We start from the raw sequence: 27,782 nt of genomic DNA, 5'->3' as shown, positions 1-27,782 counted from the left end.
TCTCTGACTCTCATTTAGGCCTTTAGTAAAAAAAAGCACATTGAGTTACTGTTTATAGCTTCTAATAGTTAATTTGCCCCCATCCCACCTTATCCTTTTTTCATTGTTGATTTTTCATTCTTACTCATTTGTGGCAAAAAAAAAATTTGTATTGACAATATAAAGGCAGAAGATGGAAAGTTTTGTAGCCTTTGAATTTAGCAGGAAGGACTTCTTGAACAAGAGTAGACTTTGAAAAACCAGAATCATCTATACAGGAAGAGCCCATTTTTACCTTGTTTTTGGAACTACCGAATTTTTTGGACTGTAAGACGCCCAGACCATAAGACACCCCTAGGTTTTAGAGGAGGAAAATATGAAAAAAAATTGAAGCAAAAAATGTGGTAAAATATTTAATAACATAAGCCACCCCCTCCCCCCCTACAAGCCAGATAAGCTACATTAGAACTATAAGACACAACCCCTTTCCTCCCAGATTTGGTGGGAATGCCTCTTATAGTCCAGAAAAATACATTAAATTCTGTGACCTATTGTATTTACTCTTGTGGAAACAAATACAGTTAAAATAGTGTTTCTATCAGTTAAGACTCTACGTGACAACAAAACTCCACTCAAACTGGCTTAAGTGGGGAGAAGAGCTAATGGTTTGTATAAATTGGTCCAGGTTAGGTGTAGCTTTAAGAATGGCTCTGCCCAAGGCTCAAACAATGCCACCAGGACTTGATTTCTGTGTTTCAATAGCACTGCTTCCTCTGAGTTGGCTTTATTCTTCAGCCCTACATGAGCAAAAGATAACTTCAGCCCCTTCAGCCCCTAGATCCTCACAGTGTCTTATGTATCTGGAAAGAGTAACCCTCGTTTTCCTAGAAGCCCCAGCAAAAGTCTTGCTGTGTCTCATTGACTTAGATTGGCACACTCCCCTTGTAGGGAGGAGAATGGAGAGCTCTGACTGGGATTGAGCCATATGCCCAGCCATCAAGTTTGAGGGCTTAGCTCCACCAGATACATGTAAACTATTTCCAAAAGGGGAATGAAGATACCGTTATACCACAGGTAGGGTTTATGTTTGCTAGGCAGCAAAAAGTAGATGTCCTTAACACCTGGTAGTGTTTTCCTTTTCCATTTTAAGGCTTCGCACTTACCTGGGAAAGACCAGTTTTGATTGTTACTGTTGTTGCTGTTTTTAGTGTTTAGTGCTAATTTGGAATTTGCATGAATTCACTTCTAAGCTACTGTTTTAAAGCAATATATAAATGGAAATTGCTACAACTTTTCACTTCTGAAGAGCTATGAGAATATATCGGTATAAAATTTGGTGCTACTTAAATAAATACCCTAATACTAATTTTTCTATTAGCTCTAGTAATCAAATTGGTTGATAGTTCTATGATATAAGGCAATATTTTTGTGACTTAACATGTTTTTCTAGGTTAACATTTTGTTTAATGCCTTAGGCAAACTGGGCTTTTGGACCAAGGAATTTATAAAGAACCATAAAATCTAAAGTTCTGTTCTAGATACTCAGGGTCTTCGAAGAGAGGAAGTAGGAGTAAGGGGTGATAACAGACACTAACAAAGTGCTTTCTGAAAATAAAAGCTCAATTTTTATTGAAAAGGAAAATAAGGTACCTTTTGTGGGGTTACTCTTCCTAACACCAAAAACATGAAATGAAGTTGAAAATACTTAATGTGTTTTAGTCTAATATAATCATTTAGATAGTTCCTTCTATTTTTATGTTATATTTATATATGTGAATGAGTATGTTTATCCCTATAAGACTTTCACATTCTGTAGCCTTTAGTAAATTTTAGTATTTTTCTCTTAAATAATTTCTTTTTTTTAAGATTTTATTTATTTACTTTATATATTATAGAGAGGGGAAGGGAAGGAGAAAGAGAGGGACAGAAAAATCCATCACTTGCCTCTTGCATGCTCCTCACTGGGGACCTGGCCTGCAACCCAGGCATGTGACCTAACTGGAAATTGAACCAGTGACCTTTTGGTTTGCAGGCTAGCGCTCAGTCCACTGAGCCACATCAGCCAGGGTTCTTCTAAATTTCTTGATACAGTAAGAATATTTATGCTTTAGTCAACAAATTATAGTGAAGACTTCATAAAATCTATCTTAAACATATATTTAACATCTTCTTTTTCTTTATTATTAAGTGCTGCAAATTGAGCAAGGCAAAGTTTTCCCCTTGGTTTTCAGCTTTAATAGGAGATAGCACAAGGTCATACATAACTACGGTATTTTTAGGACTATAAGACACACCGGACCATAAGACCTCTAAGTTTTAGAGGAGGAAAATAGGGGAAAAATTTTTGAAGCAAAAGATGTGGTAAAATATTTAATAACCTGTGACCCTGCTCCACTGCCCCCCCCCCCCCCCCCAGTGAGCCAGGTAACCTACATTTGGACTATAAGATGCACCTCCATTTCCCCCTGGATTTTTGTGGGGGGTGCGTCTTACAGTCTGAAAAATAAATAGCGTATAATGCAAAGCTGGATATAAGGCTAAGAGGTTAGGGGATAAAGACTGACTGATTTGAAAAGACATATATGATGGATTTTGAAATGTTAGCAGACTGTTTTACAGGTAAATAGTAACAATATTAAAACACTGTTTCCTGAACATTTATTATACATTTTCATTTGTGTCAAAAAATGTGTGATACATGTGACATAGACAGCCATGTTACTTTAAATAGGGGGGAGAGCTGGAAAAATATGAATTATGTTAGATCCAGAAGACACATAGTATAAAACTTAAAAATCAAAAGTAATAGAGCTTATTAGGACACATCAAATGGGGAGCTTTCTATTTCAGCCATCACAATAATTCTTATTAGTATAATTAACAGTTGAGAAGCATTTCTAACAAAAATTTTGATGTTTCTAACCTCCAGGGAGGTAATCAATGATTTGAATAAAAACTAAATAGTATATACATTACCATAGAAGGTGCTAGATTAACATTAGAGTCATTAAAGAAATTCCTGTGGCTTTGTATAGATCAGCAATATTAGCAGTTGTTGACTGTGTCCTCTCTCTTTTAGAATCAGCAATGTATTTATTTGCTTGGTTTTGATATAGGTATTAGTGCATTCTACAAAATAAGATGGTTCACTTAATTTTTTAAAAGATTTATTTATTTATTTATTTATTTATTTATTTTTATGGAGAGGGGAAGGAAGGGAGAAAGAGAGGGAGAGAAATATCAACGTGTGGTTGCTTCTCATGTGCCCCTACTGGGGACCTGGCCCACAACCCAGGCATGTGCCCTGCCTGAGAATTGAACCAGCAACCCTTTGGTTCACAGGCCAGCACTCAGTCTACTGAGCTGCACTAGTCAGGGCACGAGATTGTTCACTTAAAGTGAACCTTCCAAAATACAGTATGAGTTTAAATGAGTGGTCTTAGAAAATTTATAAATAGCCTCAATATTTACTGAAGAACATTTTCATAATCACCATGAAAGTATTAATAGCAGTTAAACAAAACCTATTTTAATTGCAGTTTATTGAAGTATTGTTTATATGAAAAAGAGTTCAAATTAGTTTGAACAAATAAGATCTGAATTTATGGTGTTCTGAGCCTAGTATTTTGTAATTGAATGTCAGGGGTATATTAAAGTGCTTACATTTATTTTTCTCTATGCAAGATTGTTCTGACAGTGAGTTCAAGTCATTTTCACAATTTATTGCTGTCTAAAAATTTCCCTTGACTTCACATTTTGTTCTGAATGTCTTGGTTTCTTTCCTCCACCTACACAATGTTGAAGGAAAGTGAAGCAAGAGTTACAAAGTAACACAGTGAATTTGAGAAACTTGGCTTGTTTTAAAAAAAGATATATAAACAAAATAAACCTTTATTATAAGGTTTCTTTTTGTTGATACCCAAGAAAGAGCTTTTGGCAAGTGTTCAGTAAATGTGTGAATAACCTGATTGATTTAGTTAGAATAAATAGGAAGCTTTGATATTTGTCCTTGTAGATATTTGGCTCAGTAAACACAGTAATAGACTCTATGGTCAAAGGTATACAAACAACAACAAAAAAACCCCCACCAAACATAGATTCAAATATCAGCAATTTTATATCTAAGGGCTTCAAAGAGAAAGAACAATATGTTATTTAGAATCTTGTTTGTTTCTATTATGAAAAATAATCATGTTAGCTTAAATCAAACCCAATGCTTTGACAGCTGTTAATATTAATAGAGGAGATCCTTGCTGAGAATTTTAAGCTGTATGAAATTCAGAGATATCTATAAAAGTTTAAACATACTCTTGTGTACTCTATAATAAAACTCTAATAAAGGCAGGAGACATTAGGACAAGTAATCAAAGATAACATAAAAGCAAATGAAATAAAAAAGAACTCACTATGAAATGTCACATCAGTTCAACTCAGTCTGTAACTTTGGTTAAAATGTAAAATTTCAAGAAATTTTTGAGGTCCTGCTCATTTTTTTTCCTTAAGTGGGACAGGTATAAAAAAAGATGTTCATGGCAACGAAAAAGTATATTGTACTTTGGAAAAATACATTTGCAAATCTGATCACTTTGTTTTAAAAGCATAGGAGTATATCATGTATAACTTTACTTGCTTAAGACTGTTTTATTATTAAAACAGGAAATCTCAGAAAAATATTTTTTTTAAATTCTGGTAGCTCTGTTAAGAAAAGGATGTTTCTCATTTAATCTTTGTATCTGTAACTCCTAGTGGAAGTACCTGATCCATACTAGGCACTCCATCAATGTTTATTGAACTAACATCAATTTTAGAAATTTCAAGATAGGATGTGGTGTTACTTTTCTGGGCTTTAAAACTGTATCCCCTTTACCTTTGTGTCTACACTCCCACACCTTTGTATCTCAGTTTTCATATAAATAGGTTCTCAGTTTTGAGTGTGAAGAAAACTGGTTATTTTTTATCTACCCAATCTTAGCCTATGCTGAAATTACTTAAAAGGCAACTCAATTTAACAGCATTCCTTCTTTTCACATATTTACAGTATAGAGTATAGATTCTGAATTATATGAGCGGGAAGAGCTTGTTTTTATCTAGAAGATTGATTGGAAAAAAAGATAATGTGGAAAACCAGTTTGAAGAAAATATCTATTCCTGTCTAGTGGTTGGTCCTAAGAAATGTTGTTAGAGGGAGCTAAATTCTGATTTTCAAATGTTAACTGAGGCTACCATCTGGATTTTCCAGGTTAGTTCCTCCTAGCAGGTGCAGTTATTACTTTGACCACAAGCTTGGCAAATGGCAGTTGTTGCAGTCAAGGGCTTACTGAAAAGAGTTTGAGAAAAACAGTTAAAAGAGCATTAAATAATATATTTTTAACTCAGCAAAGTTCTAGAAGGCATCTACTTCCAAGTCAAGTCAGATTCATCCATGTTAAAAACCTGACTGACTGAATGTTTAGCAAACATTGCTATGATGTCATAATTTACTAAATTATGGTCTCCCTACAAATTTTTATTTTCTCTATTGTCAAGATGTAAAGGAGAAAGATTATTGTCATACTTTCTTTTTACACTGAACTGAATTTTAAGTGAGGTTTTATATTTTGGCATACATATATTAAACATCATAATAGATTAATAGTTTCTTTAGTTTTCTTCTAGTCCTCCCCACCTAGATCCTTGTCCCTAAAGGTAAATTCATCCTTACTCAAATTTGTCCTGGTTCTCAGTACCTAAAAATATGCAAACCATATTCAACATCAAATGGAGATTCCTTCTGGTCAGTTTTATCCTGGCTAGTCTTAAATAGTTTAAAAAGCATTCTCCAGCTTTATATAACAATTTATTACTTCTTTTACATACTTGCATTCTAGAAATGTGTATGCCACCCATCACACTCAGGAGAGAGCCATGTTACTGGTCTGTTCTTGATCCGTTTGACCTGAGGAAAAGGAAAGAAACAAACCCACCTCTGGTTACCTGATGGGTCTTCTACCTTCCTTAGAGACAAAGCCTGCCTTCTGGGAGAAATTGAACAACAATATACACAAATGCTGAGGGAGCCCACACTAGCCATCTGTATTCATCAATATAAATTTTCATATATAAACAGTGAAAGAATTACCAAGACAATGTGAGGAGAATAAGTAACTAGAAAAAGAAGCCATGCTGTGCTTCTTGTCTCTTTTGTGGGTTTCCTATGCTTACATCATCCATTTGGTCTAATGCATTTAGCATATATTGGGTTGGCCAAAAAAAGTCCATGTTTTTTTTTCTGTAAAATAAAAGATATTTTTCATTTCCACCAAAACTTTATTGGTTTGGATATTTTGAGTATGTTGGCCATTTCCCATGTGGTATAATGCTGATTGTTCTCAGTGTCTCAGTTTGATTGCTATCAACTTCAGCTTGTCTACCCAACCATGGAGCATCGTCCAGTGAGAAATCTCCACTTTTGACATATTCTGTCAGTCACAGCACTTTTTCCATACACTGCACAAGTCTTTTTTTGCATCTCAGCTGCATGTTTATCTTTCTTAAAATAATAAAGCATAATACTCTGAAAATGTTTATTTTCTCCTATTTTCAATATTAAAATGGCTACACAAAAATTCACCAATTTTGATGTTTTTTTTAAAAATGCACATTGATATGACAGCTGTCACAGTACAGTCTAACAAAATTGTTTTGAATATAGTTAAACTAAGCACACTAGAGCCATTTTATGGAAGAAACTAAACACACTTTTTGGCCCACCCACTATTTCCCTCTCCATTTTCATATTAACTTCTTTTATATCATTTTTAATCTTTGGGAAAGAGAATTCTTTGAGGCGACTTCCCAAGAATCCCCAAAGTGAATTTTATGTGTTTACCACAGCCTATTTTCAGTCAGACTATCCCAATATTCCACCCAGATTTGGCAAAAAACAATTTTACCATAACGCAGTAATAAAGAGACTGAAAATTTTAATTTGGTATAATACATTATATTTACCTAGACATTGTTGCTAGACAAACCGGTATTCTGGCCCTGGGTTGGTTAACTGTTGCTGTGTAGAATGGTAGAAAGACACATGCTTAAATTCACATCTCAGCTTTTGCCACTTAATGTCTAAATAACATTAACAAATTTCTTTAACCTGATTTCCTCATCTGTCATAAGACAGTTGTGAAGATGGACTTCAACAGATGTAAAATTCTTAGTATTTGCTACATAGTAGATAAGACATGTTTGTTTTCTTCTGCTCTGTGAAACCTTGGCTATAGGCTTTTGATTGACTCCAGAGTCAAGTTTGATCTCTTTACCCTGGCTCTTACGGCCTACTGTATTAGGTGCTTCTTTACCTTTCAGCTGCATCTCATTCATTTATTAAACATTTATTTGGTGCTTGCTGATAGGCACTGAGCTTAGAGACATTGTCCTTGATTTCCAAAGACTTACTGTTTTTTGATCTCCTAACCAAACCCTTCACTCCAGGGAACCTAACTTTCCCCTTTCCTAAGCACACAATATGGTTTTTTCCCCCTTTGCTTTTTTTTTTTTTTTTTTTTTGTCTTGGTGTGTGTTGTTTCTAACACCTGGAATGTCTTGTTCTCCACTTATCAAAATCTAATTTGTCACCCAGGGCCCAACTCGATATCACTCCTTCTATGAAGTTTTCCCTGGATCCTCTTCCACTAAAGTAGTAGCACCTTTTTGGGGGGTGGGGGGGAGGTTCTTACAGCACCTATGGTCTTTTGCTTTAATACGGTACCTGTTCTATACTGATTTGGGTTGGGTTGATTAATTTATACATTTCTTTCATAACTGTGAGTGAGTGGTAGTATAGGGAATCATACCTTTTACATTAGTTTGAATATTGGATTAGTAATTGCATTATTAGTGACTGTAGATGCACAAAATTAAAAGGAGACTACAGCCCTCAGCTTGGAAATTGTTCCAATACCTAAATTAATTAAACTGCAGAGGAAGCCCATAATTGCTATTGTTAGTAGAAGAAATCATTAATAAACATTTAATGGAAAGTACTAATCTAGACTATCGGAGAAAAGGTGGCTCTTCATAATCCTGTTGTGAAGAGATACCATCTCAAAAACTAGAAGTATTAGTTTTGATTTGTTAAAACTATTTTTAGCTATTTAGCCAAATAGTATTATAAGACAATATTTTCCTTTATAATAAAAGAAAAACATCAGTGAAGTGTTTTTCTGAGTTGTGTGAGCTATACTAGTAATTATGGAACATGAGCAGGACAGGGGAATTCTTGATTTACAGCCAGTCTGTCAGAAGTAAGGGTGGCCTGGACGTGTGACTGGTAGGAACCTAAAGTGGGGCAGTCTTGTGGAACTGAGCCCTTTAACTTGTGGGATCTGAGGTAAGTCCAGGTAGTGTCAGAATTCAGAATTGAATTGAATGGTTGGACACCCCGTTGGTGCCAGAGAATTGATTACTTGGCTGGTGTCAGAGATTACAACCATCAGTTGCATTTATTTAAAGTGATGTAAGATGTCAACAGAAATCTATGTCTACAATTAAAGCTAGATGGAAACAGAATAGGAGATTAAAAATTCCAACCCTAGTTATGAATTTTGTAATTTCTGGTACAAAAAGCAGTTGGTTTGGGAAAGTCTTCAGCTCTGTGAAAACTTACATATCTTGTAGAATGTTCAAATGATTATTCCCTCAGTCTGGTTTTAGAAGAAGTATAAATATCTAGATTTTTTTAAACTTACACAAGTTCTAAAGCTGCACAGTTTTTCTGGTGTTTTGTTCTTCAAAAAAATCAGTATTTGAATTCCAAATGTGTGCCCACAACCAGTGATCTTAAGTTTATGGCAGATTTTTAAAAATGTGATAAATGCTCTGTTTATTTATTATAACAGTTTTATTGAGATTATTTATATATTACACAGTTCATCCACTTAAAGTGTACACCTCAGTGGTTTTTAGTATAGTCACAGTTGTGCAACTATCACAACAATCAATTTTAAAACATTTTCATCACCTAAAAACCCTATAGCCTTTAGCTGTCACTCCCCAATCCCTGCAGTCGCTACCCCACCCCAACGCAGCCATAGGTAGCCACTAATCTTACTTTTTGTTTTTTCCCATTTTGGACATTTCATATTATAATGGGATCAACAATGTATAGTCCTTTTTGACTGACTTCTTTCACTTAGCATAATGTTTTCAAAGTTCATCCATGTTGTAGCATGTATCAGTATTTTATTCCTTTTTTATTGCCAAATAATACTCCATTGTTTAGATATACCACATTTTCTTTGTTCATTCATTAGTTGATGGACATATGGATTGTTTCCCTTTTTTGGCTTTTATGAATAATGTGCATTATGAACGTTTGTACACAGGTCTTTGTGTAGACATATGTTTTTATTTCACCTGGGAGTAGAATTCCTGGGTCATATGATAACTTTATGTATAATCTCTTGAGGTACTGCCAGACTATTTTGCAAAGTAACTGCACCATTTTTCTCTCCTACCTCAAGGTTGCAACTTTTCTACATCCTTGTCAATTCTTGTCATTAACTGTTTTTGATCATAGCCATCCTAGGGAGTGTGGAGTATATCTCATTGTACTTTTGATCAGCATTTTCCTAATGACTAATGATGTTGAGTATGTTTTCATGTACTTACTGGCTATTTGTATTTCTTCTTTGGAGAAATGTCAGTTCATATCCCTTACCAATTTTTAATTGGGTCTTTTATTTTTTTATTATTTAATTGGGAGAGTCTTTATATATTTGTATGTAGATACAGATTTATCTGTATCAGGTGATTTGCAAATATTTTTCCTGTACTTTGGGTTATCTGTGGCATTCCATTATTTTTCTTTTTTGAAATTTTGTTTTTCCATTACAGCTTACATTCAGTATTATTTTGTATTAGTTTCAAGTGTACAACATAGTTGTTAAACAATTATAAACTTTACAAAGTGGTCCCCCCAGTATTTCCAGTACCTACCTGGCACCATACACGGTCATTATAGTATTATTGACTATATTCTCTATGCTGTACTTACATCTCTGTGACTGTTTTGTAACTACCAATTTGTACTTAATCCCTTCACCATTTTCACCCAGTTCCCCAAATCTCTTTCCCTCTGGCAACCATCAGTCTGTTCTGTCTGTGTCAATTAAGTCTGTTTCAATTTTGTTTATTTTGTTCTTTAGATTCCACATATAAATGAAATCATATGGTATTTGTCTTTCTGACTGACTTATTTCACTTAGCATAATACCCTTTAGGTCCATCCATACTGTTGCAAATGGTGTAATTATATATATTTACACCAACATTTTTATCCACTCATCTATTGATGGGCACTTGGGTTGCTTCCATAACTTGGCTATTATAGATAATGCTGCAGTGAATGTAGAGATTTATATATTATTATGAACTACTGTTTTTGGATTTCTTCAGATATATACCCAGCAGTGGAATCACTGGGTCATAAGGCAGTTGCATTTTTAACCTTTTGAGGCCCCTCAGTACTGTTTTCCATAGGGGCTATACCAATCTGCATTTCTACCAACATCCAAGGGTTCCACAGTCTCACCAGCACTTGTTTGTTAATTTATTGATGCTAGCCATTCTAACGGATACGAGGCAGTATTTCATTGTGGCTTTAATTTACATTTCTCTGATCATGATTGATGTTGAACGTCTTTTCATATATCCTCTTTGGTGAAGTATCTATTCAGGTCCTCTGTGTGGCAGTACTTTTGGTATATAGATTTCTTTGTTTTGTTTAAGGAGACTTCCACATTAGCAAAGTCCATAAAGTGGGAGTGTGAACAGCTAATTTGGGGAGGCATGGCCTATCTGGTGAGCAGAAAGAAACAAATCTCCATGGTTTGCTAATTGTATTTTTTATTTGACTTATTTTCAGCTTTCTCTTTCTGGTATAAAATTATAATAACGCACAGCAGAGAATAAAACTAGAGGTGAAGATTTGGCCATCTCATGTGATAATACTGTACTTACATAATGCAAGGTATGAGTTACTTGTTGGCTGACTGCTCTGTTCTTTAGAGTTTGTGTTATTGCCTCCAAAACTAATAAAACTCGTATAGTAGTCAGAAAGGTCTATTTACTTAGCCTAGTGACCTTCATCAATAACTTACCCTCTCTGGATATAGATTTTTTTCTCATCTATAAAATAGAGGGAGTTGGAAGGAAAATTGAGCAAGTTGAGCAGGTTATTTTTTAAGGTTCTTTCCAGCTTTAAAATGTGATATGATACAGTTAAACCAGTGATTGTTTTTCTTCTCCCTGTCCCAGTGAGGAAGAATTACGCCTTATTGAAAAATCTTAAGCTTCAGTGTATGGTATCTTCTCCTCAAAAAGATTAGAGTTAGATGGATTGGGCAAGTAAAAACCTTGACACATGTAGATATTCGGGAAGGAATTACTGCAGAATAACAAATGCTTTCTATGTGAGTTTACCTTTTAGGTTAGAGGAACGTGACCTAAGTGTCACCAGTGAGGTGCAACTAAAGGATGGAATAATTTACACACCTGCTGTGGGTGTGGCTAGAAGCAAAGGGCCTGTGAGGAATGAGTGCTTCATTGCTTCCTTAGAAGTACTCAGACATCATTAAAGAAGAAGCAAGCTTTAGGAGGTCAGTTGTGTTCAAGGGTAAAATCAAAACCTAGGCTACAGCTAAATAAGAAGAAAAACAGGACCATAAGAAAAAGAAAAGAAAAACAACTGAAAAGGCCTAGAAATTGTGGGGTAAGTGCACAGTTGTGGGGAGGGAGGGTGAGGTTTGTTTTAGTTTTTTCTGGAGTAATTTTTAAACATTTTCACGGTGTGTTGAAAGTTGATCATTGTTCCCTGGCCTCAACTGAGGTAATTCCCAGAAGTTCAGGCATTGTAGATGAAGACAAGGAAGTTTTCAGACACCTTTGAGCCAAGCCAGATATGGGAGAAGTGACAGGAAAGGTCATTTAGATGTAGGTTCATTTGTTCAAGTTTGGTAACTGATTCCCACCAGCCAAGAAAGCTCATTACAGTTTTGTTTTTGTATTTGACTGGTCTCCATGGTGTTATTAATCAGACATCACTATAAATACAGCATATGTGAAAAGCAAAAAGAAGGAAGTTCTTTACCAAAAAAAAAAAATCAGAATTCAGATTGGGAAAGAAAAGCTTAAAAACTTAATTCCAACCCTTCTCTCTCTTGTCCTATTATAAAAATAGTTCACATTCTCAAAAAAAAAAAAAAAAGAGGTTTTGTTTTTGATGTGTAAGAGCTCTTTAAGAAAAATATATTCCCTTAGGAGATAGATTATTTTGTATAAATAGAGCTTGATATACATAAGGAATCTTCATACTCTTAATGCTCTTCTCAATCATTAAGGTAGTTCACGTGAGCTATTGATACCTTGGTTGCCGTAGGAATTGAACAAGAATTACATTCCTACAATTAATAAGAGAGTCAGTGTGTTGGTCTAAAGGATGGCAGGTCCTCAGGTTTTGTTGTGGCACAGTCACAACTACATTCCGTTTAGTATGAGTATTGGGCCTGTCATGTCCGGCTTCTTGAGTAGTTTCAACAGACTAGAATCACATGACCAAGGCAGGCTCACCAAACAGCAGAATCTTAGAGTATGTGCGGATCATATGTATGGATGTGTCTCCTGGACTGGATGTGTATCTATGTTAGACAAAAGCAGGATACCTGAGCAGATTTATGTCACAGTAGCCTCTGTGGGCCTGCTGCCAGCAGAACAAGCAAAAGAAACATTATGCAGATTTACTGAAGAACAGCTTCAGGGGTTGTGACACAGTTGTGGAATGCTGGGAAGCAACAGAATTAAACTTGCTGCTGTGAAGTGGAGGGTGGTTCACCTTCTACCAAGGCATTAGGTGACAAGATATTATTAGACTTAAGACCACCAACAGTATTTTTATATAGGAGAATATCTGCCCCTAGACTCAAGTTGAATATGTTTAATGGGTAGATAGTATAGATCAATGATTTTCAACCAGTGTGCTGCAAGAGTTTTTAAGACATGCAATACTAACTATTTAGTCAGGGGCACTGACCACTCTTCCCTTACATTGTGAAATAAAAAGAGGACAGTAGCCATTCAGTGTGAATGTCCTGTCCTGAACCATAAATATATAGGTCATAATAATAGAATTGCATCTTATTGGTCACATTGCATAATAAATTTGTGTTTGATTGGTTAATTCTTGTTACCAGAAATCCTCATATATAAGTTTAGACATTTGATATTTTTAAAAGTCACTTCAGAACAAAAAGGGTAGGTAATTCCTTTTTTGTGTAAATAGATCAAAATTGTATCTATTTTTTGGTCAAGTTGGCAAAAAATATATTTCTTGGTGTGCCACAGAATCTTAGTAATATTTTATGTGTTCCATAACATGAAAAAGGTTGAAAATCACTGGTATAGATGATTTGCATATGCAGCTTTTTAAACAAGCTTGAACTAGCATTTACTCTTAGGACTTAATTTAGCATGTTTTAAAAATCTTAAATGTAATTAAGCACAAAGCAAGTTAATCTTTGGCTGTGTAAAAGAATCAACTAGTTTCTTGCACAACCCTTCACCACATAAGGTATAGGATAATCTGGAGTAGTAGCAAGCAAGAACTACTCAAATGAAGTTTACAAATAGGATAATCTAAAGTAGGTATTTGATGAAGCCTGTATCCTCCCAGTTCACCTCTGGGTACTGCTGTCGTTTCTCCGTGTTCGTGAGCAGCTAATGAATCTGATTTATTTTAAAGTATAAAGCTGGTCAGTTGAAAATGAGGTTGAATTTTCACCTATTCTTGTGCCTGGGATATATAGTGTTTCATAACAAAACCAAAATACCTGATTCATTTGCTTAGTGCTAAAAGGGGGCACTCTTTCTTCACATATGAATTGTATTGATTCTTGTGGGGTTTTTTTTTAATGGAGTGTTTCTTAACAGATTATTATACCAAATCTGTTAAAATAGTCTAGGCTATTACACTGTCATGAAAAGGTAGGTTAGTGTCATAGCTATACTTCTGACATTTATAGAGCATTTATGTAGTTAATTAAATCAGCCTTTTAAGAAATAGAATAATCCCTTTTAAAGTACCTAATTCCATAACTTCAAAATAAGCCTGTGTTAAAAATTGTTCTGTGCTTCCTGCTGACTTCCGTTTCTTCCCTTTTGGGCCACAGACTTCCTTAAGGAGGAAGTGAGAGAGAAGTGAATTCTCACTTCAGCCAATAGAATCTAGAATTATATAGTGTTTACCTATTTTGCATAACACAGGCTCGCCCACACACATTATGAGATGCTTAAGTGAAAGAACACTGAGCAGACAGCTATTCAGTGTGTGGTTCCAAGTGTAATTGGAAGATGCTTTAAATACTATCTGGATTTTATGTTCTGCTGAGAAGGTCGTTTGTCTAGCTTGTGATAAGCCATGGAATAAAGAGGTAGGTGTTCTCTGGTTTAATTTTTAGTGTAACATTGTCAGTGCTTCAGGTTAAATGTAAGTTTGTAAAAGGAATGATTTGGATCATAATTAATCAGATCACTTATATTTAATTGTTTCATATTGTTTCACATTCAGCTTTAGAAGTGTATTATGTATGAACTGCATTGCCTTCTGTTTTAGAGAAAAGGCTGAATAAATCTCAAGTTCCAAGGGTTTTGTATTTTTAGGGAGGCTTTACACTGATTCGCACCTCCTGTCAGTATTTAAGAACGCATAAGAAAAATAACTGGGTGTTTATTGCCTGTCAGCAGAGCTGAAAACTCTTCATTTGTAATACTTTTCCATCTAAGCTGCAGTATTTGCGTGTGTGTTTTTTACGTGCTTTGGAACTTAATATTGTGTGTTGTTTTCTTTTGAGTTACTAAGTTTGAGAATGATGGTGCTGCCATTGTACTTTGGTGCTGACAGTTTATTCAGAATCGAGTTTTTTTGGTTTTTGTTTTTGTTTTTACCATAAATCTCCTGAATGGTTCTCAAAGAGATCTAGACCTTTAGGATAACTTCAGTCTACTGTTTAAACATTTTCACAAGATAGGGAAAAAATATAAAGAATTTTTTTAATACTGAGACTCTTACTTTATAAGGATTTTAACTAATGTTCCTACCTCAATATTTTGTTCTTCCTCTGATATGGTGGGAAGAGATTTAATAATTTTAGATCTGGTAATTTATGGGAACACGAGGGGGTGCTCTTTCTGCTAAAAAATGAACAATGATAGTTCCCAGCAGTTTTTTTTTAGTCATTTTATTTTTATTAAAAGAAAGATAATTGAGAATGTTTTCTTTCTATAGGAAATTCATGAAAAACTGAATCTGCTTGTTAGAATACTGACATGTTGCCCAATGATGTGCTCTTTTTTTTTAAAAAAAATCATTTTCTAATCTGTTTGTGAGGAGGAAATGTTCACTCTCTTGTGTATGTATAAAGTGGCAGTTACTGTAAATCAGTGATGAGGAGAGTTACAAATTACAATCATAATTTAAATTGATCATAATTTACCTATTGATGTATTTGTAATGTAAAAATACAATAATAATTAGAGAGAAAATTTGTAGAAATAGCCCAGCTGTATGTATGTACTGTTTTCCTAATGAAAGAGTTAAAGATGAATACCATATGGATTTGAAATACTCACTTAGCTAAAAAATAGATGTACTTAGCTTCTCACAATGGCTGTAAATTACTGTTGTAAAAATTTATGGAGAAAACATTATTATTTGGTCAATGAAAGATCAGCTCCTACTTTCAGAACTTTTCATGAACCAAAGAGAAAACTAGAACTCTCATAAGATGAAACTTTTGTTTGTTGGTGAGATTAGTAATAGTTATCTTCTAGTAATGATTCTCTGTCAGTAGGTAACTTTACTCTTAGAAGCAATATTGGAGATTCAATTGTAATTTGAATTTTCAACTACATTTTTTCCCATACCTTTTAAAGATAGTTTGTAATGGAATTGTGAAACTATTAACTTTCCTGTAAGGGCAGGAACTGCATATACTAAATTTTAATTTTACTTAGCTGCACCATTTTTTCCCTTATTGAGAATCAAACATTTATATAGCATTCAACCTTGAAACTAGTTGTAATGATTTTTGAGGCCTTTGATTATATTTCAAGGCCTGTTATACATTAGAGCAGTAGAAAAACTAGAATTTTGTACATTGTATCTAAGTTATCTATAAAGAACAGATTATAAACATTTGTTTAGATACTGAGAAATAAAGGTGAAACTCTGAGAAAATAATTGAATCTTAAGTGATGGGTCAGCATCACCATAAATTAATGAAGTATTATTACTAGGACCTGCTTTGTATGCCTACCTAAATACATATTAGATATTTAACAGACACTTGTTTTGTTTTTCACATTACATTTGTTCCTTGAAAATAACTGGCATAACTTGCACAGTTTGAATAATTGCAGGAGACCCAGAAGTCTATGACTTCTGTAGTTAATGAGTGAACCAAGCAGACAGCCCAGCATCCAGATTTCAGTGCAGCTTTGGTTGCTCATGACAAATTCTATGAGGTGTGGGAAATACTGTCACCATTTTATAGGATGAGAAAATCATGTGCCTATAGAGCTGGTTTTATAGACTTGGTAATTCATGAAGGACCCTGTATATAGCCCACAAGGGCCAGTGTCCTCAAGAGTTGACCCTACGTCCAGTTGTTGTTTTACTTAGTCCTTCATAAGTGTCTCCTCTAGCTTGAGGAAAACATGACAATGAATAATTAGTGAATAATTCAGGAAAGTGTTTGACTTTCTGGCTTTTTAAAATGAAATGTCAGAATTACCCAGGGCTGGTGCTTCCTCACTTTTCTTCCTCCCAGATCCCCCCGTCTATTCCCTTTCATAAACTTTTTTAAGAGCAGAATTCCGGTAGTTAGGTAGACAGACTCAGATAAATTCAAATATGACAGTTAAAGATTTCAGTGTATAGCATTAATTCAGAAGCTGTGATATAATTGCATATACAAAGTGTTTTCTGATAAAAAAAAAAACCTACCTATAACATTCAATAATAAAATTGCCCTTGTATCTTTTTTTTTTTTTTTAAGAAAAACTAGTGAAGCATGGTTTTGTCAAATTCTGGTCAATATGTTGGTGGATTACTTTAGTTTAGATATTGTTCAGTTCAGTGTGTGGCCACGCTTGTGTAGTAATACTCTCTTAACCAAAGGGGCAGTTTCAGATCAGAAAGAGGCTATGAGACCTGGCAGATGCTGTGATTTGACAGGATCAGTACAGCTTGGACATCTTGTACCTTTAGGTGGTAAGAAGGCTGGAAAGAGGCAAACTGTGAATCTTGAATTCATATTTTAATGCCTTTTATTAAATTCAAAGGGCTATTTTGTTTTTCATTATTATTACTTTTACTTTTTATTTTCAAATAAGTTAGCCTTACAGAAAATGTGGGAAGTAAAAGGAATTAAGCTTATATATATTCTATAATCAGCTTCCTCTAAAGTTTAACAGTCTTTATAGCCAGAATATATTTATCAAAACCAGGAAATAAACATTGATACAATACTATTGGCTAAACTGTAGACCATATTCAATTTAACCAGTTTTTCACTAATGTCCTTTTTCTGTTCCAGGATCCAGTTCATGATAATATATAATTCTATGTAGTTGTTGCATCTCCTTTATCTACTCCAATCTGGGAATTTCTTTGTTTTTTCTTGTGCTTCGTGACCATGGCACTTTAAATGAGTACTGATAGTTATTTGCAGAACATTTGTCAATTTGAGTTGTTCTGATGTTTTTTCATGATTAGATCAAGGTTATGCATTTTTTTGTCAGTGTATCACAGAACTGATGTGTTCTCAGTACATTATAATCAAAGGATGCATGATATCAAAAATGTCTCATTACAGATTGTTAAACTTGGTCAGTTGGTTAAGATGGTCAGTTGGTTAATTATATTTATAATTAATAAATATCTTTGAGGTTATTGTTGTCTTTAAAAGAAAAAAAATCCACGTAACTTGGTCAGTGTTTTATAAGGACTAAAGAAAACCCAGATTATTCTGTTTCTGGGGATAATTTAACTGTCCAGAATAATCATTACACAATACCTTTTTTGGAAGGGCCCATAACTTACATAAGATTGATATGGTTTATTCCTGGAATAGAAAAATATGACCATGGACTCAGTGTTCTGTTTTTTAAATTATTATTTCATAAGTTGGCATAGATTTAAATTGGTTGGAAAAAAATGAATAAAATCATTCATTCATTAAAACCAAGTTTAAATTTTATCCAAGGAAATTTTAAACTCAGCTTTAAATGCCTGAGTTACTGAGAAAATTAAAATGGTTAGTCAGTATTACAGAAGTTTATCCCCATGTTGGGGCAATAGCATTTAATGTAAACTCTCACTCTTTAATACTTTATCCCTAGTAGGAAAAGAGTTGGGGATTTTCTTGTTTGTTGTTTAATTTCCCAAATTAGCTCTCTAGTCCCCCCAATCCCTTGTATTTTCAGCAGTTCCAGAGTGTTAACTAGAGTTTGAAACCACAGGCTTCTTATCTATAAGATGAGCGTTATTATAGTTTCTATCTCATATAGTTGTTCTGGGGAGTAAATCAGATAACACATGTAAAGTGCTCCTAATAGTGTTTGGCACAGAGACAGAACCCAGCGTTAGCCACTATGAAAGAAGGTGGGCAGAGCATGAGCTGACTGCCAGTGTTGGATGCTAACTTTATAAAATGATAGAATTTCCCATGAATATACTTTTTTGTTCCAAATAACTATCTGATCCCGCCAAATTTGCTACTTTCTGCAGAATTTTGTTCAGGACTTTAATGGTTAAACCTAGGGGAATTTCTAGTCCTGCTTTCTGAGAAGTATATTCTAGAACTTTGGCAATCTAAAAGAATTGAATACAGGCCAAGTAAGCATGGGTAAGGTACAATAAAAATGTTTCAGTCCTTTGTTGTGTCTTTTAAAATAACATTTTCTAAATGTGGGGAATTAGTGACCATTTTGGCATAGGGTGGTGGGATTGTATTTAAACCCCTTCCCTGATCAGGAATACTGACTGCCCTGCAGTTTCTTCTTGCCTGTCACTTTTCAGGGAATACACGAAGTTTTGTGTTCCTAGGCTGTCAGGACTTACTTCTAATACAATTTTCTTCTTGATGGTATCAGGAATTTGACTTAATGTAATACCCTGTTTTTCCCCTTGGGTTCCTTTCTCCACATCCCATTTTTCATTTGTTTGTTTCTTTGTTTGTTTGTTTTTAAGGTTTTATTATTTATTTTTAGAGTGAGGGAAAGCAAGAGGAAGAGAGACAACGATGTGTGAGAGAAACATGGATCACTTGCCTCTCACATGCCCCCAATGGCAGACCTGGCCCACAACCCAGGCACATGCCCTGACAGGGAATCAAACTGGCAATCTTCCAGTTTGCAGGCCAGCACTCAGTCCACTGAGCCACACCAGCCAGGGCTCCTCACCCCATTTTTTAAACAAATATGCAAAGTCCCCTTCATTTACTGAAGTTTTTCTTGTTGGTCACTATCAGGAAACAGGGTTGACAAATAAAGTGAGCACTGAGGAAGTGACAAAGTTTCAAATCTCAAAAAGCACTAGTCATAACTGAATAGTGCGTACAAGTCTATGCTGGAGTATAACTTGTTTAGGGTTTATTTTACACAGGTATATCTTCTAGTTATAGTCTCTTTCCTAAGTGGTCCCATTGCGCAGAGTATCTCATTCTTTTTTAGGAATCAGTCCTATCAAACCTTGTCTGGGGTGTGATAATTGGTATCAGAAAACCCAGACTAATTAACTTCTAGGAGCTTCATTTCCCCATTTATAAAATGGGGATAACAATTTTACTTGATGCAGTTGTGTTAGAAATAAATGAGTTAATGCATGTTAAATCAGTATAGGGGATTTGGTTCTAACTCTGCCAAATATTACCTGTTTGGCCTTGAACTAGTCACTGGTGTTTCTGACTGACATACTGAGTTCCCTTATCTAGAAAATGGATTTAATAAGACTTTCCTACCTAATTCACAGGGCTGTGATATGAGGGTCAAATAAAATAATCTTATGTGAAAGCATTTTGCTAATTAACAGTCTGTACAAGTGCACTATAGACCTTAATCCAAGGTTGATTCAGATTGACACTCCTTTTGATTTCAAAGAATTCCTCCATGCTTTCCAAAGCCTGCTTTTAATTTTTCTAGGCATGGGTCTTCTGGGTCAAGAAGATATTTCCTTATCTGGCCTCTACAGGTTAACATTTCTATGAACATCAGTCTACTAGTACTGGCCATATAGGTACTTCCCTTCAACTACTTGACAGAGGTTGTTTCAATATTAAAATAATCAAATGCATAGAAATATTAATAATTACTATCAAGGTATGTTGGTAGTTCTCCCATTGTCACTCCCAACTACTCTTTCAGTTCTAATAAAATACTGAAACTACAGCTATCTTTAAAGCCATTGCCTTTACTAACACAAGTGTGAGTGGAAACCCTTTAAGACATCAGTATGATGTTAATAAGAAAACATTTTTCAGATGCCTTATTACTATGTGCTGAGCACTATGTCAAAAATAGGGCAAATTACCCTCCTGAAAACTAATTGGCATCCCCAATTTGAGATTTAGAGCAGTGGTTCTCATAGGGTGAAGGGTGGGAAGGTGAGACATTTTTGACTAGCACAACTATAGATGCTACTGGCATCTAGCAGTTATCGAGGTCAGGGGCACTGCTGACCCTCCTATAATCATAGGTCAGCCCCTCGCAATGCCGAAATGTTAGTAGTGCCAAGGTTGAGAAACCCTAGTGTATAGGAACAAATACTGTCCCTGGGAAGGATGTTAACTTATTTTCATCCTGGTAGAAAAACAATGATCCTAGTGGGTGATAGAATATCACAAAAGCCCTGTGAACTAGGTAGGAAAGTCTTACTATCTAGCATGTCGGTTGCCTTCCCTAAGGAGGAGGCTGGGAATTTGCCCAGGGAGTGAGTGCCCTGTATTATGGAAAAAGGAACATGGATATTACATCTTTTACTGCTGTACTGAGAAAGCTAGAAGACACTGACAAAAGTAGTAATCTCATACTCCTACTTCTGACACTATTGTTTCTCCTATCCCTGCTCTCCTTTTGTGGAAAGATGCTGCTTATTAATCCTGTTAATTGTGAAAGAAGGAAGAAGGTAATTAATTTTTCACTCTTACCAGTAAGAAGCTGCTGTAAATTTAACTTCCTTCAATCATCAGCTGACTTGGTTTCATAAAATGGCTCTGCCACAAATATACCAAAAAAGTTCTTTGTTTGAGTCATTCTTTTGAAATCAACCACAAAGGAACTCTAGTATAGATGGAAATCTGTTTCATCAGAGATAATGTATGCAATCCACATTATATTTTTATCATATCATTTTCATATTTTAATGTTTTTTTCTCAACACTCCTTTGAGCCTACTCACTTGCCCACCAAAATAGAAGTGTTCAAAAGATGAATATAAACATCTATATAAGGTCTGTTTTGTCCTTTATTTAGTATTTGTTTTGCTTTTTATTTTTTTCAGGGCAGGAATTTTGTGTTTAGTAGGTAAGAAAAAGGGTGTGTTCAATGTAAATAATAAAAGAACAAATATATTATGTTGAGGGAGCAGTTTGAGCAAAGATTGACTTCCCAGTTTTCCTTCCTTAGGTGAAACAGACTATTATATTTTATGTTACAGAAAGTCATCTTTGGGGGAAGACTTGATATGAAAATAGTTGTAGTCCACTGGCCTTTGAAGAACAAATGATCAGAATGTTATATCAGTCAAATTGATAAGACTTCTTCAAATTAATATGTATTTTATGGCTAACTTTTCATGTTTTCCCACTATACACCAAAGGTAACACTATTCCAGAATATATTTGTTTAAAAAATATTTTTGACATGGGAAGATTCCTGCTGATAGAGCAACATGCTTAATTTTTAAGGATCAAGTACAGGTTCAAAGTCACTGATATTATGTAGAAAACAGCCTTATCTTAGAAAGATTTTCCCTAATATTTTTTTCCCGTTTCAGGTAGAATTGATGGTGCTATTTCATGTTCTTTGTGCTGCATCTCTTTGGGATAGAACTGAATATGGCAGGGGGTAGGGAGATGAGTCTGACCAACTAACTTAATTGCATACCAACAGCTGGGCCCAGTAATTGAGGCATTAGAATAAACTTGATTGATGTATGTAGTCATTTCAAGTCATCAAGTGCATGTCTTCAGAAATCGATGTTGAAGAATCCTGTATCTTATCCAGATTTTAAAGCAGAATATATAAAGAGAGTGCTAGAGCACTGTCTAGCTGCTAAGATTCTACAGTATTGTGAAGAGCATTAATCTTTCTTCAGAATACAGAGATTCCAACAACTTCTTTACAACAGTCACCTGTCAACATATATTAGAACTGCAGTGAAAGGTTCAAGGAGAAAAAGCTGTCATGGCACATTTTATTCATAGTTTAAGATGCCAGTTATATGTAAATTGATTATATGCCATTTTAAATTTAAGAAAACTTTAAATTGGGTTATTTTAACCAATTGGTTATTATAACCAATATTCAAGTGTTTTACTATAGCACAGGTGGCAAACACAAGGCCCGTGGGCCGAATCCAGCCTTCCACCTTTTTTTACCCCGTGGCAGTGCCAAGCTCTCTCAAAACTGTTAAGGAGTAGTTACATTTATACAGTCCTAAAATTACATTAGACCCTTTGAAGGCAACTGCAAGGCTGATGTGGCCCCCAGTGAAAATGAGTTTGACACCCCTGTACTATAGGTTTTCAATCATTAGATACAGAAATAGAATCCAAGCTTGAGTGTGTTCCTGCTATTGAAACTTTAGTTTCACTGATAAAATATCCCAAGATCAGGACCTAAGTAGAATGAGTGTAATTAGAAATACATTGTTTTTCTTGGCTAAGGTAAAAATTGTTTCTTTTTCTATAAAGGTAAGGACTAAATTATAGTGCTATGTGCACATTACTTATAAATTCTTATTTTAGGACTACTATAGTCTCATGTATTTCCAGCTCCAAAATTCTCTTCAGCCTACTTTAGTCCCTTAATTTTTAGAGATGAGGAAACATACTGCTTTGTTCATAGAGAGCTAGAACTAGAACATGAGCTAGTACTTGCTAGCCGTACAATAGACTAGTATCAGCCAACTATGAGCATTCAGATATCACTTTCAGATTTTTGCCACATCTGTGTAATACTATTTATTCTATTCAAATAGACTTTAAATAAATAAGCTTTTTAAAAGGAAATTATTTGCAACTAAAAATGGCAAACCATCATTTCCTAAATTTTAAATAGAAATCCAAATGTAGACTAAGCAGTATTGTTAAAATTTAATTTAGAATTTGAGTTTAATTAATTCTTCAGATTTATTTGGGAAGATAAGAGGATTTTATAGTGTATTTGAGTGAATGGAGTTTTTCTTAAAATAATTCTTAAGTGTGTTTTACGTTAAAATTAATTTATTAAGCATGTTTTAACTTACAACAAAAGTTGGTATGCTGTCTGAATTGCTAATCTAAATGTTTATGTCAGTTAAAAGGAATAAAAAGGTCAAGCTGGGTAAGCCTTCTTGTTCTTAATCATTGGGCTGTAAATACTGTGTTTCTTTCTCTCCAAAAGTTGCACCTATATACAGGCTGCATTTTACTGTACAGTAGAAAAAAAAACAGTAGGTATTTTTCATTCATGAGTTTCCTATGAAATCTTTTGGTGGAATTATAAAACCAGAACACCTTTATGGGTTAGCATTAGAGTTTTCTTGTGAACTTTTTGAACAAGCCTAATAGGAAGACTGGGGAGAGAAATAGACATAGCAAATATCTAGTTCCATTAAACTGCTAATGAAATAGACCTGAGAGTATTGTGGGGATTGTTTATTATAGTGATTTTTCTGAAAAATCACATCAGAAGTGTCAGGCTTTTGTTTTTTATACTTATGTCAAATTTATATTTTTGTAATTAAGCTTTTTTTTATAGATTCTTTTTTTTAATCCTCACTGAGGATATTTTTTTTTTATTGATTTTAGAGAGAGAGGAAGTCGGGTGGTGGGGAGAGACACATTGATGTGAAAGAGAAACGTGGATCCGCTGCCTCCCATTCTCAACCAAGCCATGAATCGAGCTTGAAACCTAGATATTGCCCTGACTGAGAATCTAGCAACCTTTTGGTTTTTGGATGATGCTCCAGCCAACTGAGCCAACCAACTGAGCCAGCCAGGGCTTAATTAAACTTTTATTTTGAGATGATTGTAGATTCACATGCAATTGGAAGAAATACAGAGATTCTGTGTACCCTTTACCCCATTTACTCCAATGGTATAATATCTTATAAAACTTAATATTCAGTAATATTTCCCAACCACAATATTGATATTGTTAAAGATACAGAACACTTCACCACTTAAGTCCTTCCTATTGCCCATTATAGCCACACCCACTTAGGTCCTACTCCTGCCCCCTCCTTAACTCCTGGCAACCAGTAATCTGTTTTTCATTTCTATAATTTTGTCATTTCAAGAATGTTACCTTTGAAGGTTGTTAGCTTTTTTACTCAGCATATTTCTATATAGAGATTTTATCCATGTTGTTTTCATCTAACAGTAGTTTATTCCTTTTTATTGCTGAGAACTAGTACACATAATAGGAATAAAGCTGCTTTAAACATTTGTGTACAGAAGTCTTCATTTCTCTAGGATAAATGCCCAGGAGTGCAATATGTATATAATTGTCTTAACTATTTCCTTTACATACATTGGAACCACATCAGAAAGTGTTAACAATTTTTGCTTTGGCCTTCAGACATAACGTAGGAAATTCAAGAAAAGAAAAGCTTATTGTATTTGCCATATTTTTACTTACCATATTCTTCCTTTTTGATGTTCCAAGGTTCTTTTCTTTTATCATTTATTTTCTGCTTAGAGAATTTCTTCTGGTCATCCTATTAGAGTGGATCTGCTGGTGATAAATTCTCCTAATTTTCCCTCATCTGAGAATGTCTTGATTTCTCTTCCATTTTTGCTGACTGTAGGATTCTGGGTTGACAGTTCTTTTCTTTGAGTGCCTGAAAAAAATATGCTACTTTCTTTTGGCTTATATAGTTTTTGGTAATAAATATACTGTCATTCTAATTGCTTTTCCCCTATAGGTAAGATGTAGTTTCGCTGTGTCTTCTTTCAAGATATTTTCTTTGCCTTTGGTTTTAAGAAGTTTAATTATGATGTGTTTTGTCATGGATTTCTTCAGATTTATCCTGTGCAGGGTTTCTTCAGCTTCTTGAATCTGTGGTTTTGTTTCTCTTTCCAAAGTTGATAAGCTTTCAGCCATTATTTCTTTCAGTACTTTTTCAGCTTCATTCTTTTTTGCTTTTCTGGGTTCTAGTGATACAAGTTTAAATCTTTTGCTGTAGTCCCACAGGTCCATGAGACTCTGGTTTATTTGTCTTTTCATTTTTTGCTTTTTTTGTCTATTCATTTGTCATCTTGTTTATCTTTTTGCATAGTTTTAAATGTATATCATGAATGATTTTCTATTGAAACCTGGGTATTTTCGTATTATGTTCTGAGACTGAAGATATTAACTTCACCTTCTGTTTCCACTGACTTTACATGATACTGTTTGGCAGGGGAATAGGAGGCGCCTCCTTTTTGTGGCCAGCTGGACATAAAAGTTTGGATTCCTTACTCAGCCTCCATTGACAATCCCCCCCACCCCCAGCCCAGGGAAAGAGATCCTTTTTACTACTGTGGTTAAGGGTAGAAGTTGGGGCTCCCTATGTGATCTTCCCTGGCACTGCTAGAGTAAAGGTGGGGGCATGTTATCAACCAGCAGGGTGGAAGTCCTGGCTCCCTATTTGGCCTACCCTGACACTACCATGGGAGGTTGGGCCTTCTCATTAGACCTCATGAGGTCAAAGTCTAGGCTCCTCACTCAGCTCTTGCAGCTCTGGATAGAGGTAGGGCCACAGTGTTTTCTGTGGTGTTTGACTGCAGTAGGGCAGTTATTGTCAAAAGTTTTCAGTCTTACTAAAGTCTGGTCCTTTCTTGTTCCTTTGACTAGAGAGACTAGGCTTTTGTTGGGCTTTGTTTTTTTTTAATTTGCTAGTTGGCATTTCAGGTTGCTGTAGGCAATTCCAAATCTGTTATATTAGGCAAAAAGAAGACTTACCTTCTTTGTGTTGTTGTTGTGTTGTTCCTTGGCTCCTGAGTTTCCTAGCTGGTTGGCCTTCTCTCTACTCTTCAGAGTCTTCCTATGCTTTATATGTAATGTCCAAGGTTTTTAGTTATACTTAGTGGAAATAATAGGGAAAAATAAGTCTACTCCATCTTCCTGGAAGTAGAAGTCCCCAAATTTACATTTTAATTTATTTATAAACAGTTTTATCAGATACATAACCATTACTGGGGGAAATATTTCATATTTTATATTATGTGATAATTTGCATAATATTTGTACCAGATAGACTAGAAAATAACATCTTTATTTAAACTGAAATTTATTGTTCACATTATTAATGAAAACTTTTCCCCTCTAGGAAATAATGCAAAAGGTGTCCCAAGGCTCCTGACCAGTGAATAAAGATTTGAGAAAAACAACCAAGCTCATGTTTTCTCCTGATCAAGAAAATCATCCATCCAAAGCACCAGTAAAATATGGTGAACTCATTGTCTTAGGGTAAGTTTTCTTCACCTGATGACATAAAATTGAATATTATACAGTAACTTTAATATCTAAGTTAAAAGTTGTTTTTTGTTGTTGTTTTTTAGAATTTATATCTTACCTATTTACAGAAAGGATTTAAAGATACAGGGTAATATTACCAAGTCAGGAAACTCTTAATTCTCATTTTTATGCCATCACTTGTAAGTGCTCAAGTACTGCTTAAATTTTGCCTAACCCCCACCCCTAGATAGGACAAAGCTTCTTGAAGACGAAATGAAAATGTGTTGTCTAGAGCTGCATAATTATTTTGTCTTCACCATTTCTTGTTTTAGAAAATTTGCCTTGGCTGACTTTATTTTTTATGAAGGGTGGTCAGTGTAATTGTTATATATTTATATATGGCATTCTTTGAGTAAACTCCCTTCTCTTCATTGTCAGCCACTAAAGTAGGCCATTTTACAATTACATTCTCCTCCAGAGCCTCAAAACTGTCCCTGTTCCCTGCTTCGTTTCCTCCCAGATTGACCATGACTTCAGGATGTGAGGGGGAAACAGTGAATGAGGCGAGATTATTATTAAACTACTGCCCATGTCATGATGAAGCAGTAAAGAATGAAAAAAAAAAGGCATGACAACACCTGGATCTGCTTTGCTGGTATCACATGTGTGACCTTTGGAAAGTATCTTAATTCCTCTGAGTCTGTGAGGAACTTCATTCCTCTGAGGAATAACTTAATTCCTAATCTGTAAGAGCAGAGAGTGATGCCAGTCCCGGAGAGTTTTTTATAGGGATGGATTAAGTATGGTGATGTATGGGGTAGAACCCAAGAGTGAGTTTACTACACAGTAAAGACCCAGATGATGTGTTTTGAACTTTTCTCCCGGTAGTTCAATCTTTATAATGTTGTCATGGAGAAAATGGACATGGATTAGAACAACAAAAGTATATTTAACTGCTGCTTAACAGGCATTTCAGTTGGACAGGTTTTGCCAACATACGGTGAATGTGTACGTTTACGTTTGGGTGGTTGAGACCTAACAAACAAGTCTAAAATTTCTCATTTGAA

At 34.9% G+C, this 27,782-nt stretch overlaps 1 protein-coding gene across 2 annotated transcripts in view; it reads left to right on the top strand.

The window, feature by feature from the left end:
- Positions 1 to 27,782, top strand: part of PELI1 (pellino E3 ubiquitin protein ligase 1) — a 54,992-nt gene that overhangs the window by 16,493 nt on the left and 10,717 nt on the right. The window contains exons 1-2 of one of the 2 annotated variants that reach the window (XM_036028047.1): positions 14,253 to 14,444; positions 26,588 to 26,727. In XM_036028047.1, the coding sequence (XP_035883940.1) occupies positions 26,657 to 26,727 (71 nt within the window). In that variant the 5' untranslated portion in view covers positions 14,253 to 14,444; positions 26,588 to 26,656. Of the gene's footprint in view, positions 1 to 14,252; positions 14,445 to 26,587; positions 26,728 to 27,782 lie in introns of those variants that run through there. The other variant, XM_028514665.2, reaches the window with a different exon arrangement.

The sequence above is a fragment of the Phyllostomus discolor genome, chromosome 6 (genome assembly GCF_004126475.2).
Source record: "Phyllostomus discolor isolate MPI-MPIP mPhyDis1 chromosome 6, mPhyDis1.pri.v3, whole genome shotgun sequence".
Classification (NCBI taxonomy): Eukaryota; Metazoa; Chordata; class Mammalia; order Chiroptera; family Phyllostomidae; genus Phyllostomus; species Phyllostomus discolor.
The sequence above is the reverse complement of the archived record's forward strand: the minus strand, read 5'-3'. Positions and strand labels throughout refer to the sequence as shown.